This window comes from Megalobrama amblycephala, linkage group LG19, assembly GCF_018812025.1.
Source record: "Megalobrama amblycephala isolate DHTTF-2021 linkage group LG19, ASM1881202v1, whole genome shotgun sequence".
NCBI lineage: Eukaryota > Metazoa > Chordata > Actinopteri > Cypriniformes > Xenocyprididae > Megalobrama > Megalobrama amblycephala.
Genome location: NC_063062.1, coordinates 35591362 through 35606073, shown reverse-complemented (window position 1 = coordinate 35606073; position 14712 = coordinate 35591362). Strand labels below are relative to the sequence as shown.

General features: G+C 37.4%; 2 protein-coding genes across 5 annotated transcripts in view; both read left to right on the top strand.

Moving 5' to 3' along the window:
• The first annotated feature begins 434 nt into the window (after positions 1-434).
• On the top strand, positions 435-9787 carry LOC125254607 (toll-interleukin 1 receptor (TIR) domain containing adaptor protein). Its single transcript, XM_048169291.1, has 4 exons — positions 435-717; positions 1005-1062; positions 4237-4860; positions 8292-9787. Exons 1-4 carry the CDS (start codon positions 619-621, stop codon positions 8348-8350), a joined length of 840 nt encoding a protein of 279 aa, XP_048025248.1. The 5' UTR covers positions 435-618; the 3' UTR covers positions 8351-9787.
• The window catches only part of st3gal4 (ST3 beta-galactoside alpha-2,3-sialyltransferase 4), a 68804-nt gene continuing 63816 nt past the window's right edge, over positions 9725-14712 (top strand). The window contains exon 1 of one of the 4 annotated variants that reach the window (XM_048169288.1): positions 9725-9843. The gene's annotated coding sequence lies outside the window, so the exon portion shown is untranslated. Of the gene's footprint in view, positions 9844-11162; positions 11507-11662; positions 11685-14712 lie in introns of those variants that run through there. The other 3 variants (XM_048169287.1, XM_048169290.1, XM_048169289.1) reach the window with 3 other exon arrangements.

Below are 14712 nucleotides of genomic sequence, written 5' to 3'. Positions count from 1 at the left end.
GATATTACTTTTCAAATGGGGTGTACTCATTTACGCTGAGCTCTGTATCTAATGGGAGAGTGAGCAAAAACTAAATATTTTTTTTCTTTGTTTCTTAAATATTGTGTTAATAATTTATAATAAAAGTTAATTACTAATTATTATAACTATTAAATTACCATAATTTATTTTTATTCTTTTTAAAATCTGCCCAATTCAAACACATATACTATTTTCCATTTATTTGTTAATGGAATAACATTATTATGTAATAGGGTCCTGTGTATAGATATGAATGAATGCAAGTGCATATTTATGTAGGAACTGGAGCGTGCAAAAGCAGTTGACTCATTTCTGAACTCTACAGACTTGATATGTAGGTTTGACCCTACCCATTTCCCATAACTGGGGGGAATCCCAAGAAAGTGTGAAGAGAAACCGTTTCTACTTTAGTTTCAGTACTCTGTAATCTCTCTAAAGTAATCCACTGGTTGGACTGACAATAGTAAATCCAAGTCAAATCTACACCCATTTCTTTCTCCACTTCCTCTTTTTAGACTGTCTTCCTTTTTTTTTTTATTATCATCATTATTTTTTTTAAAACGCCTACAAGTTATGTTACCATGTGCATAATGACGAATGACTTCCGATGGTGTGAACTTCCTCAAACATCTCATGCTGATCTTCTGCACCAGTGGCCTCAGAGGACCTGCTCTCTCTTTTCATCGTAAAACAACTGTAAGTACTGATCTCCTCACTGTCTTACATTTTACATGTTAATTGTGCTTTGAATATGACATAATGACAATAATAACTTGCAGTTTACTTCATAACAATCACAAATGTACAACTATTCAGGCGTAAAAAGTGAAAGTGATCCAGGGAAAAGTGGAACCGATATTAACATTAAACAAATGACACTGTGCACATCATGCAATTTTTTCTCCCTATTGTATGAACGTTACTTTTGTGTATAATGGATGAGATATAGTGTACAATATTGTTTGTGTATGTGCCTGTTGTAGTTTATATCCTTGAAAGGATGGAGGAGAATGGAGGAAAACCGCGTCAGCAGCATTATGGGTAAGTCTCATTTTCGTGCTGTGAACTCTATCATAAATAAAGGCAGAAGTTAACAATTATGTAAGAGAAAGTAAAGATTTTAGATTGTGATAGCAGTACCACAACAAGATACTGACATTACGACAGCAAAAAAGAAAAGATTTTCATCTTTTCCCCCCCAATTGAAATCAGCGTTTATTCTCATTTGCATGAATCAAAGTCGAATGGACTGCATTTTGAGCTGTGAGACACAGTTATCACTCAGGATATTGCACAACATAACAGTGCATACAGACACATGGGACAATGCTGTGTCAATGTGGGACATATTATAACACCAATACAACAATGTAAGCATTACTGTAATGTTTTAGACAATGTGCAGCGGGTCAAAAGTCTGTGGGATGAAATAGACATATTATATATATATATATATATATATATGTATATATATATATATACACAATGGGTACGGAAAGTATTCAGACCCCCTTACATTTTTCACTCTTTGTTATATTGCAGCCATTTGCTAAAATCATTTAAGTTAATTTTTTTCCTCATTAATGTACACACAGCACCCCATATTGACAGAAAAACACAGAATTGTTGACATTTTTGCAGATTTATTAAAAAAGAAAAACTGAAATATCACATGGTCCTAAGTATTCAGTATTTGCTCAGTATTTAGTAGAAGCACCCTTTTGATCTAATACAGCCATGAGTCTTTTTGGGAAAGATGCAACAAGTTTTTCACACCTGGATTTGGGGATCCTCTGTCATTCCTCCTTGCAGATCCTCTCCAGTTCTGTCAGGTTGGATGGTAAACGTTGGTGGACAGCCATTTTTAGGTCTCTCCAGAGATGCTCAATTGGGTTTAAGTCAGGGCTCTGGCTGGGCCATTCAAGAACAGTCACAGAGTTGTTGTGAAGCCGCTCCTTCGTTATTTTAGCTGTGTGCTTAGGGTCATTGTCTTGTTGGAAGGTAAACCTTCGGCCCAGTCTGAGGTCCTGAGCGCTCTGGAGAAGGTTTTCGTCCAGGAAATCCCTGTACTTGGCCGCATTCATCTTTCCCTCGATTGCAACCAGTTGTCCTGTCCCTGCAGCTGAAAAACACCCCCACAGCATGATGCTGCCACCACCATGCTTCACTGTTGGGACTGTATTGGACAGTTGATGAGCAGTGCCTGGTTTTCTCCACACATGCCGCTTAGAATTAAGGCCAGAAAGTTCTATCTTGGTCTCATCAGACCAGAGAATCTTATTTCTCACCATCTTGGAGTCCTTCAGGTGTTTTTTAGCAAACTCCATGCAGGCTTTCATGTGTCTTGCACTGAGGACAGGCTTCCGTCGGGCCACTCTGCCATAAAGCCCCGACTGGTGGAGGGCTGCAGTGATGGTTGACTTTCTACAACTTTTTCCCATCTCCCGACTGCATCTATGGAGCTCAGCCACAGTGATCTTTGGGTTCTTCTTTACCTCTCTTTACCTTTTCTCAGTTTTTTCAGCTCTAGGAAGGGTTCTGGTCGTCCCAAACGTCTTCCATTTAAGGATTATGGAGGCCACTGTGCTCTTAGGAACCTTAAGTGCAGCAGAATTTTTTTCTGTAACCTTGGCCAGATCTGCGCCTTGCCACAATTCTGTCTCTGAGCTCTTCTGGCAGTTCATTTGACCTCATGATTCTCATTTGCTCTGACATGCACTGTGAGCTGTAAGGTCTTATATAGACAGGTGTGTGGCTTTCCTAATCAAGTCCAATCAGTATAATCAAACACAGCTGGACTCAAATGAAGGTGTAGAACCATTTCAAGGATGATCAGAAGAAATGGACAGCACCTGAGTTAAATATATGAGTGTCACAGCAAAGGGTCTGAATACTTAGGACCATGTGATATTTCAGTTTTTCTTTTTTGATAAATCTGCAAAAATGTCAACAATTCTGTGTTTTTCTGTCAATATGGGGTGCTGTGTGTACATTAATGAGGAAAAAAAATGATGATATATATAATGCCCTTATATATAAAATGCCCTTGTCTGCCACTAGAGGGCACTCCAACCTGGATTTTTGGTTTTCTTCACCTGTGAACTACATTGCCCATTATTCACCTCCTGGACTCATTAGCACTTCATTGCACTCAGCTGTTTTGTGTTATGTTATTAGTGTCTGTCTATTTATACTGAGTTTGTTTCTGCCTTTGTTATCGTGGTTTCATTTACGGTCACTGTTTTCTGTGTTTGTTTATTTGTTTTGTGTTTGGACTGGTCTGTGGATTTTGACCCTTGCCTGTTTGTGGATTACGTGTTGGATTCCCCATTAAAGCTGCATTTGGATCTTACCTGTTTGTCTCTGTGCCTAAACGTGACAGTCACCAACAAACACCTTTTTTTTCTGCATTTAAGCACACTTTTTTGGGTATTATAACCATGTGCTGATTATCATCTTTAAACTTGGCTCAAAAGTATCTAAAAATTCACTACTGAAACAGTCATGACCGAAACATGTGGTGAAGTTGTGGTTGTGACATCATTGTTTTGGTAGTGAAAAAAGGGAACACATGATCCTTTATTTGGGGGAAATAAACAGCATTTTAGTGCAGATCATTAGAATTGTTTTAGTGTAGTCTTGTCCAGTCACGACTGAAACATGGGATGCTTTGTCAAAAATAAAGTATATTGAATTATCAACTAAGATGTTATGATAGTGTTTGGTTCAATGTATATTCAATAAAACTAATGAATCCTTCACTTTGAAATCAGTATGATAAACTTTATGCCTTTTACAAAGAAAGACTGGATTCAAAATACAACAAATCTCATAAATTACACTTGAAATATTGTTAAAATTGCAATTGTTATTGATTAACCTGTGAAAACTTTTTTTTTTTCAATAAAATAGCAAAAAAAAAAAAAAAAAAAAAAAAAAAAATATATATATATATATATATATATATATATATATATATATATATATATTCAGTATATCCCTATAAGGTCAATGAAACCCTTCTTATTAAATTATTTATTATTGTGTTTCGGTAGTGACAAATTTGGGGAGAGGAAAAATATTTACTTTTTATATATATATATATATATATATATATATATATATATATATATATACAATTATTTTAATTATTTATTTGAAGTGTATTGATTAACCGTAAAACATGTCTATTAATTATGCTTCATCTCTTGGCAGGCTGGTTTCGTCAGCGTTTTGGAAAACAAACGAATGAGCTGGGCCAAAGCAAACCATGTACATGTTCTCAGAAGTGTTCATCTGGAAACTCTAACTGCACATCCAGCTGCTCCGTGCGCTCCTCTCCCTCTCCCTCTCTCTCTCCCTCAAAATCTTCCTCATCAGCGAAGCCGTCAGCCTCAGAACAGCCTCTGCCCTCTGTGCTCTTCTCATCCTTCCGCTCAGCTCGCAGATATGACGTGTGTCTGTGTCACAGTGAGAAGGACATTGATCTAGCACAGAGTTTGGCCTCTTTCCTTGAAGAGCCCTCTAAAGGTCTACGCTGTTATCTGCAGGAACGGGACTGTCCACTAGGAGGCGCCGTGTCCACTGAGCTCCTGCAGGCCGTGCGCGACAGTCACTGCTGGGTGCTGCTCGTCACTCCAGACTTTCTGAAGGATGAATGGTGCTTATACCAGATGCACCAGGCCCTGTCTGAAGGGCCCATGTCACAGAGGATCATCCCTGCTGTAATAAACATGCCCAGATCGGAGCTCCCGCTGGAACTGCGCTTTGTCTTTACTGTGGATTTGAATACGAACAAAGAGTTTGGCTACACTCAAGTGTTCAACACGGTGCTTCATTGTGAGTAGAATATTTTGTATGTTTAATGGAATAAAAGTAATAGATTTTACAAAGAACAGATTTATTGCTGATTGGGATAATGCATAAATTATTATGATTTGATATTATGAATTGATATGATGATTTTTTTTTTGCAGAAATATTATCTGTTTTATTTATGTATGACTGGCAAATATGCCTCACATTAAGCTTATTATTTTATGTTAAACCTGCATCCAAAATCGCATACTCTCTTATTTTGAAGAATAATTACTTCACAACCGTTAAAAAGTATGCTCTAGTATACTATGAATGTGTGTAGTATGAATGTAATCTGGATGTACTGCATTGACCATGTTGTCATTATCATGTGACCTACCGTCACGTTAGTTGCGTCGCTTCACTGCCATTCACAAATCAAAGGAGACATCGAATGCACACTTCAGAAAGTCACCGGAAGTAGTAGGTCATCCGGGTACTTTTTGCCTATTCTTTCATGAGTACTGTGAATTTGGACATACTTTATTTGTCACATACTGTTTTTCACCTACGATATAGTAGCGAAGTATGCAGTCTGTATCAATATATTTGGAGTGTGGGTGATCCATCTCCATTGCACTCTTGTTCAAGGCATTTAAAGGCATAGTTCACGTAAAATTTAAATTCTGTCATTATTCACTCTATTGCATGTTATTTGAAACCTTTCTATCTTTCCACAACAGAGTAGAAATTTCTTAATAAATCAAATGATAGTTTTTTTTTTGTTTGTTTTTTTTTTTGCATAGAATGAAAGTGAACAGTGACACTCAGGTGAGTTGAGGTTGTGGTGATCCTGAATGCACATTATTGCGTTGCAAAATGGTCCAAACTTAATCAAAGCTCTAGACAAGATGAGAATACATGAATAATTAAATAAAAAATGGCTATAAACCAGTAGCACAAAACAACCTTACAGAAGAAGAACGTTACATCAAACTAGACAAAACACTAGAAACAAGATAACAAGACATATCAACCACAAACAGTGAACTAGAATGACAAGACAGGATAATGAGGAAACAGGAGCAACATTCAAAATAAAAGATACCAAAACATGAAACCAAATATTAAATAACTTACAGATGATAGCTTTGTGGAACATTCTGAAATTTAAAACATTATGCGCTGGAAATCAAATTCAGAAATGGTGACGCTTTTAACAAAAAAGTGTGCTTAATTGAGTACTTGTAGTGCACTTCATATCTTAAAAGTATATTAAAACTGTACTTGAAGATATTAATGAAATAAAATGCCACTTACGTGCACTTAAAGAGAAACACTTTTCATGATTTTTTCTTAACACACTTTTAAGTGCACTTCATAATAATGTCAAATTAAAAGTTTTACTTTAAAGTACAGGTGCTGGTCATCTAATTAGAATATCATCAAAAAGTTGATTTCACTAATTCCATTCAAAAAGTGAAACTTGTATATTATATTCATTCATTACACACAGACTGATATATTTCAAATGTTTACTTCTTTTAATTTTGATGATTATAACTGACAACTAAGGAAAATCCCAAATTCAGTATCTCAGAAAATTAGAATATGACTTAAGACCAATACAAAGAAAGGATTTTTAGAAATCTGGGCCGACTGAAAAGCATGAACATGAATCGTATGAGCATGTACAGCACTCAATACTTAGTTGGGGCTCCTTTTGCCTGAATTACTGCAGCAATGTGGCGTGGCATGAAGTCGATCAGTCTGTGGCACATTTAGTCATATTTAGTATCGGTAAGGCACGCTTGGAACATCCACCAAGGTGGTACTAAGCAAGTTGTACCATGCAGTGGAAAAGCGCCATAAATTAACTATGTCCTTTGGTTGAGTGGTTCTGCATTTGTTGTGGAGGAGGACAGTTCCATTCATCATCCGGCTCCATCCTGAACACATGTGACTGCTCCAGTTCAAGCCAAACCAGCGTCCAAGTCCTCCACGGACCAGACTGTCATGACCAGAGCTCAGCTCAGAGTCCGGTCCAGTCCCTGCCTATGCGGATGGACACAGTACCAACTAATCAGACATTAACTGCTCTGCCAATTTAAGTGGTCACAGTGATACAAGTTCTGACATTCACAGCACTGCCAACACCAATGGTCACAATGTTTCAAGGCCCAGAATCCCATGAACAGCGGGACATGGAAATCCCAAAGTCGGTGTTCCAGTCTGCGCTATCTGTGATGGTTGTTGCGTGTGGGCCGCGCGTACCCCTGCAGCTCCTTTGTCTTGGCCACGGAGGCTGTTCCTTACTCTAGTGTTATAAACTCCAGTGTCCCTAGCTCCTTCATCTCAGTCACAGAGGACGTTCAATGCTCCGTAGTCACGGCCACAGTGGCCATTCCTTGCTCCCTCATCATGGCCACGGGGACCGCTCCTGAACTATCTACTGTATCTGCTCCATACCACCAGTGCCGCCCTGGCAGCATCCTGTACTGCCGGCACCTCCCTGGCTTCCTGTGCCACTAGCACCACCCTGTAGGCTTCCTATCCTGCCGGCACCACTTGCCAGCCCCTCGTCAGCCTCCAGGGCGTCTGCCCTCCTTCCCCTATTGGACTTATTATAGCGCAAAAACGCGCCTTCCTGTAGGAGGGTGTACTGTCATGTTTAGAGTTTGTTTTACTTGTTTCACGCCACTGTTCAGTTCTAATCTGTTAACCAGCCCTGTTCTCATGGTTTCATGCCTGTTTGTTTCCTTGGCAACTCATTGATTGATTCATTCAGTTCAGGTGTTGCTTGTTTAGTTCGTCTAGTTTGGTTGCTCTATTTATGCCCTCAGTTTCTCCCTAGTCTTTGTCTGGTTTTGAATGTATTTGTATAATAGTACTATAGCGGTATTTCTCCTGCGATCTCCTTGTTGGTGGATGTAATAAAGTACCTTTGGTCTTGCATCTTCTTCGTTGAGCGCCAATCTCTATGCTACAACCGTGACAGTTGCAGCAGCTCGTTGGTTCCTAGTACAAACCACAATGTGTCTTACTATCCTGGAATGCAGTGTTCCAGTCATTATATACAAAGTATAACAGATAAGATGCAAACCTGTTCTGTGAAACACAAAAGGAGATAGGAATGTCCACTCTGCTCTCTTCCTGAATGGTGATACTGTCAAGTATAGTAATGCAACTTGTGCAATTTTCTTACAATAATTTGTTAACTAAAAGTTTTACCTTTTCTCCTAAGGTGTTTACACTTTCAGCACAATTTGCTTTCCTCCTGTTTCTGTTCTCTTATACAGGATAGTGAAAAAAGTGCTTTGCTGTGCCCAGAAAGTTCTCCCATCAGAGATAAAGCCTAATTTCTGTAAACCAGACGGGAATGTTTATATTTCAAACTTTCCCACGTTGCTTTTAGTAGATGTTTTGTCTGGAAACGGCATATAGATTCTCAACAGCATGTTTCTTTTTTACAGATCTGAAGGACATGTGTGAGAAGGAAAAGCCCAGCAATGCGTCTCAGTCAGACAGCTGAGAAGAGACTCAATCAACATTCATTGTATTGACCACAATGGCAACATATTTCACTTCCAAGAAGTGGCATCCAAACAAGCCAAGTTGTACCGTATCTCCTCCTCTTGTTTTCCATAGCATGGGCGTTACCCAAGAAGAATTTATGGAGACATTTATATTGTGTTAAAAATATCTTGTGAAATGAGCCCTAGATGGCAATATAAAGTCACAATACATGCGCTCAAGCATGATGAGACATATGTTTTCCCTTTCTGATTTTAGGTCAAAGTCAGATTAGAGAAAGTGCTTATGTAATATACCCTACAAAAAATTATATTAAAATGATTCTCTCATTCAAATACACCCACCCACGCATACATACATGTGCACAGAAGGAAATTCAAACAGCTCCAGAAATAACTTACATGAATTGCATTAACTGTAATACTCATCAGTATTAAGAATGTTTTATATGCAGATATTATCTTAACCACAGAGAGCAAAATGATTGCATTTGTTTTTTGCTTGTCATCTGTGGTTGAATTTGTGCCTTGAGTAAGATGTTTCACAGGCATTTCAATGGTTTCAGAATGGTTTTAAGCCTCATTTGGACATGCCATGTAAACCAACAGGACACCTCAAAGAACTGCAAATCTATGATTAAATGTTCTTGGCAAATAGCATGTCACATGCCGTAATCCCCACTGGCAAATATGGCTTCAAGCGTTCAACACAGTTTCAACAAAGCTCACATTACATTGGTTGAAAAATCCCCTATATTATTATACACTTTATTTTCTATCCAATTTGGATCATTGTAAAATACTATACACTTCCCTTTGTCATGCAGTAGCTGCCCTGCAGGTTCACAGCTGAACTCAGAGAAGCAGAAGTGCAAGCATGCAAAGTTAATTGCAAAACCTTGCAGTAGAGGATCTACTACTTACTTGGAAAGAGCTGGTGTGTTGGGGATTAAATAAGATTATGTTGCATTTACAATTGTGCCCACTCTGATACAATGCTCTTTTTTTGTGTATGCACATATAACTATCCCTTTAAGACCTTTGCTGGCATCCATGATAGTCGGTGTGTGTGTGTGTGTGTGTGTGTGAGAGAGAGACAGATCAATTCCTGGACTTTTATCTTTGGGCCTTTTAGCAAGGCCCCCTGGAGACTGTAATAAGAAAATTATAAGTTGATTAACAATTTCTGCAACCCAACCACATGACATCCTGTTGAAGTGAAACCAAGATGACTGATTATTATAGTCATGTCCAACAATAGCATGGAAGAAATGACTCTAACTCTGGATAATATGGAGTTGTTTTTCCCAGCTATTGACGTAAAGGCTTGCGCAATAATGTTGCCAAACCACTGTGGATAGCATCTCCCTTTTCCCCCCTTGTTTTCTTTTACATATCAATGAAATGATTAACTAAATAAATCGATATCATTCAAACACCCACTTCTGTTCAGTTTTTAAGGTTTGAAGGCTGAGTATTTTTCATAAACACGGTAAGTCCTCTTTTATCACATTGGTTTGTGTGAATAATGGTAATGTGAACATTGATAATACTTTTATGCTTAACATCTTTTAAGGTAATTTATCTTGTTTTAATGAAGTTTACAGATAGATGTTTTGGACTAAAGCAACTTTTCCACAACCCTCTTCAACTCTTTCACTTTATCATGTTCATATAAAATTAAATTTAATTCAATTCAATTCACATTTATTTGTATGGCGCTTTTCACGATACATATCATTTCAAAGCAGCTTTACAGAGAATGCATGTCAACGTTACAATTTAAAGAATGCAGTTAGCAAATAATGTAATAATTTAGGCAATTAATTTACAATCACTGTTAGCAGTTTAACTGAACACAGAAGCAATGAGTTCCTGGAAAAATTAATTACATATTAACAATAATTAGGATATAGAAATTGTGCAATGTGCATGTTGATCCAGATGATTGCGTCTTCTGAAATCCTCGCAGGAGTTTGCGCCGTCTCTTCATAGGTGTTGGTCATCTGCGGTCTTCTTAAGAGGCTGAATTCAAACTGAAGCTGAAAAAGCTGAAATTTAGTGTTGTGACTTTAATCGTAGGCGTTTAACCATGAAAACTTAACTGCTTTTGGAGCTTTGAACAGATAATTTTATATGATATCCAAATTCTAAGATATAAAATTGATTAGATGCAACATAACAAAGGAAGACTTGAGGTAATAAGTATTAAAAAAAGCATTATTTTCATATAGCTTTGACAACATATAGTAACCAAACGAGATACAGTTCATTATAATTCATAATTCTGAAGATGGTCTTTAGAAATCTGGGAGCCTCATTAACTACAAGTCATATAAACTAATATTAAACAGTGAACTTGGCTTGACATTGGGAAGATGGAAAAAAAAATCTAATTTCTCCACCAGTCTTTGAATAATAATTTCCCTTTTTTTTTAGAGTGTAAACTTTGCATTAGCTAATACGTTAGTTCCTGCTGGTAAACCACAACTAACAATACGTGTGTCACTTTGTTGTTAAAGTATATTATTTGTTAGTTTGTATCTTTGCTATAAAACACTATTAAAAAGTTTGCCCTGGATGAAACACAGAACACTTTGATCTTTAGTGAGAACATAACGGGGTAAGTTGTCCCAATGCATTCAACCTATTACAGCCACCTATGAAGCAACAAAACGTGTCCATCGGAAAATGTAATGAATGCATCAGTACAGTTTCCCGCATCACAATAATATGTACGACTGAACTTTCTTACATCCATCCACCACTCGTTCGCGTTTGCGCATGCGCCCGCGGACAGTCTTTAGTGGGTACACTCTGTGCAGTACAGTGATGTATGGTGACCCCACTGGAGGATCCTCCCGAAAACAGCTACCGAGAGATATTAATGTTGTTGGGAGACAAAAGAAGCGATTGTTTCCATTCCGGGCATTTCAAGGAGACGCTGAAATCAGTGAAGTCATCTAACGGCGCCTCCCATTTGAAGAGCAAAGACGCCCGTGCGCGCACACTTAATACCCTAACTTTGCTCGTAGGATGTGACAGTACAGCGCGCTTGATCTGGGGGAGAGGGGTGGGGGGACTCTCCCGACAATCCACTCGCACTTTACGGACTATCATTGTGTTTTTATCTACATCGATATACGTGCATGCTGGTAAGTTGATTTATGTCTCTTCAAGTAAGCTCATCTCTTTGAGCCGTGCCTCAAAATCTCGTGCGCTGCCTGACTCCATGTTGATGATGCCCAAACATGCTGTCTATGTAGGAAGTTCACTAAGTTTTGAGACACGGTCTACATCTATGGCCTCGAGTTGAAACTGTAAAAAGAATACGCAAGTGTTTTTGAGCAATTCTTAACATTGTTTTCGACATCTTTTTTGTCAGCAACATCCGAATGTTACGTTGTTTCCACTGTAAGATAGAATGTTACTCTCATAGAACATAGAATGATACATTGTTTCCAATGTAACAGAGTAACATTCTCTTATAAATCTTAGTAATGTAGAACTAAGATTTATCGGGTAAGACATTTTTAAACGCGTTGTTGCCAGTTGTTGATGCAATATTTAACCATTAGTTGGTGATGAAGTTGTCTTTGGTTTAGAGTTCAGTCATTTACCTGACGCTTTTATCTTAAAGGGTTAGTTCACCCAAAAATGAAAATTCTGTCATTTATTACTCACCCTCATGTCGTTCTACACCTGTAAGACCTTCGTTCATCTTCAGAACACAACTTAAGATATTTTTGATTAAATCCGATGGCTCAGTGAGGCCTGCATAGACAGCAATGGTACTTCCTCTCTCAAGATCTATAAAGGTACTAAAAACATATTTAAAACAGTTCATGTGACTACAGTGGTTCAATATTAATATGATAAAGCAACAAGAATATTTTTTGTGCGCCAAAAAAACAAAAACAAAGAAATAAACAAACCCCCTGACTTTTTAACAATTTCTAGTGACAGGCGATTTCAAAACACTGCTTCGGCGTTATGAATCTTTTGAGTCAAATCCGTGATTCGGATCAAGTGTTAAACCACCAAACTGCTGAAATCACGTGACTTTGGTGCTCCGATCTACTTATTCGATTCGTAAAGCTCTGAAGCTTCATGAAGCAGTGTTTTGAAATTGGCCAGCATTAGATATTGTTAAAAAGTTTTTTTGTTTTTTTTTGGCACACAAAAATATTCTTGTCACTTTATAATATTAACGTAGAACCACTGTACTCACATGAACTGATTTAAATATGTTTTTAGTACATTAATGGATCTTGAGAGAGGAAATGTCATTGCTGGCTATGCAGGCCTCACTGAGCCATCGGATTTCATCAAAAATATCTTAAATCGTGTTCTGAAGATGAACGAAGGTCTTACAGGTGTTGAACGACATGAGGGTGAGTAAAAAATGACATTATTTTCATTTTTGGGTGAACTAACCCTTTAAGATGGTCTTAGCTGGTATTATTGTTCTCCCAGATTGGCCAAGCCAGTCTTTAGCTGGCCTTAGCTTAAAAGTGTCCAAACAATCAACAGACCAGATTTATAACAACTAGGACAATGTAGGAAAAAAAATCTTAAATCATACTAATATGTTTTTCCGGTCTTAGGATGTAGGAGTATTGTAAGCTTAGACGTCTCTAACAGTTAAAAAAAATAGGGCTGTGCAACAAACTCGAGCTCCTCTTCTCTTATATCGAAAATTAATAAAGTGTTAAATATGGATATTTTTCTTACAAAAACGTATTGCTTCACTTCAAAAGGCCTTTATTAACCCCGACAGCCATATGGATTACTTTTATTATGGATGGATGCACTTTTTTTGGGCTTCAAAATCTTGACTCCCATTCACTACCATTATAAACCTTATATCTTAAATATATATTAGATTGTGTTCGTCCTAGGATGGGTAAATCATGGGATCATTTTCATTTTTTTGGCTGAACTATCCCTTTAATGCAATGTGTATCAGTTGAAATTGAGTCTGGTGTCAAAATTAGTCCATGGCTTTTTGCAAGCCAAATGTAAAAGATGGTGATTTGCACACAGGCTTGTTTGGCACAAATGCAAATATGTCAGGTAAAATGTAAGTACATTTATGACAAAAAGAGTTACAAACCTTATAAAGTTGACTTGTTGATTTTTATTATTGATTTATCATTATAATAATGCTATTATCTGCAGTCCTTGACATTATTATCCCAGAGTCATTCTTACTGCATCCACCTTAAAGGGATAGTTCACCCAAAAATGAAGATTATCCCATGATTTACTCACTCTCAAGCCATCCTAGGTGTATATGACAATCTTCTTTCAGAAGAACACAATCTGAAATATATTTAAAAATATCCTTTATCCTACAGTCCTTCAAGGTTTATAATGACAGTGTATGGAGGGCCACATTTTGAAGTAAAAAATAATGGATCCATCCTTAAAAATAAGTAATCCATACGACTTCAGTGGGTTACTAAAGGCCTTCTGAAGCGAAGCGATGGGTTTTTGTAAGATCCATATTTAAAACTTGATGAATTCAAATAACTAGCTTCCGGTGGACGACCGGACGCAGAATGCACAAGTCGACTTGCGCAAAATGAGTAACCCGTGATGCGATGTATTACACAGGATGTAGGAGTATCATAAGCTTAGACAGGTTTTAAATATGGATCGCTTCACTTCAGAAGGCCTTTATTAACCCCCTGGAGTTGTATGGATTGCTTTTATTATGGATGAATGCATTATTTTTTACTTCAAAACGCAGACCCACATTCACAGCCATTATAAACCTATTGCAAACTGGTATTTCTTATCATATTATTTTAATTAATTATTGTATTCAGTTTTACATTTACTGCACATTGTTATTCTTCTAGTTATTTACTTATTATTTCGGCTGATTATTCAGAAGTCTCACACATTCACAGAAAAAAAGCTTATTCCGTGTTGTAAAATAAGGTGGATATCATACAAATGTTGTCAAAACCTTTCGGAGTTTGTTACTTGTTAAAACATTTGTTTCAGTAAGTATTTTTTTAAGTGCTCATGTGAGAAGATGCACTTGCACAATGTGTCTTACATAAGACTTCTCCCCTCTTTTCCCCTTATGAAAGTCAGGGCCTGATTGCATCAGTATGTGGGCTTCTGGCTAAGATATGGCAGAGTATGTAAATGTTAAGTAATAATTAGCAGTTCACTCAAGATCTTAAAGGCATTGTAGATTGCATTACAGTGTTTGTCAGCGTATTGAAAGACAGTTGCAAAGTAATGCATTTGCTGTGAGGATTTGAGACAGGATATATGAGGTGGCTCTTCCACTTTTACATCCTTGTTATTGCTCAAATGACGTCTGTCTTTGTAATTTGTTATA

Excerpts from the sequence above, each read along its gene's own strand:
- LOC125254607 (XM_048169291.1), top strand. The coding sequence starts at position 619 with ATGACTTCCGATGGTGTGAACTTCCTCAAACATCTCATGCTGATCTTC. Across the intron at positions 718-1,004 it reads CTTTTCATCGTAAAACAACT|TTTATATCCTTGAAAGGATG; the intron begins GTAAGTACTGAT and ends TGCCTGTTGTAG. Across the intron at positions 4,861-8,291 it reads GTTCAACACGGTGCTTCATT|ATCTGAAGGACATGTGTGAG; the intron begins GTGAGTAGAATA and ends TCTTTTTTACAG.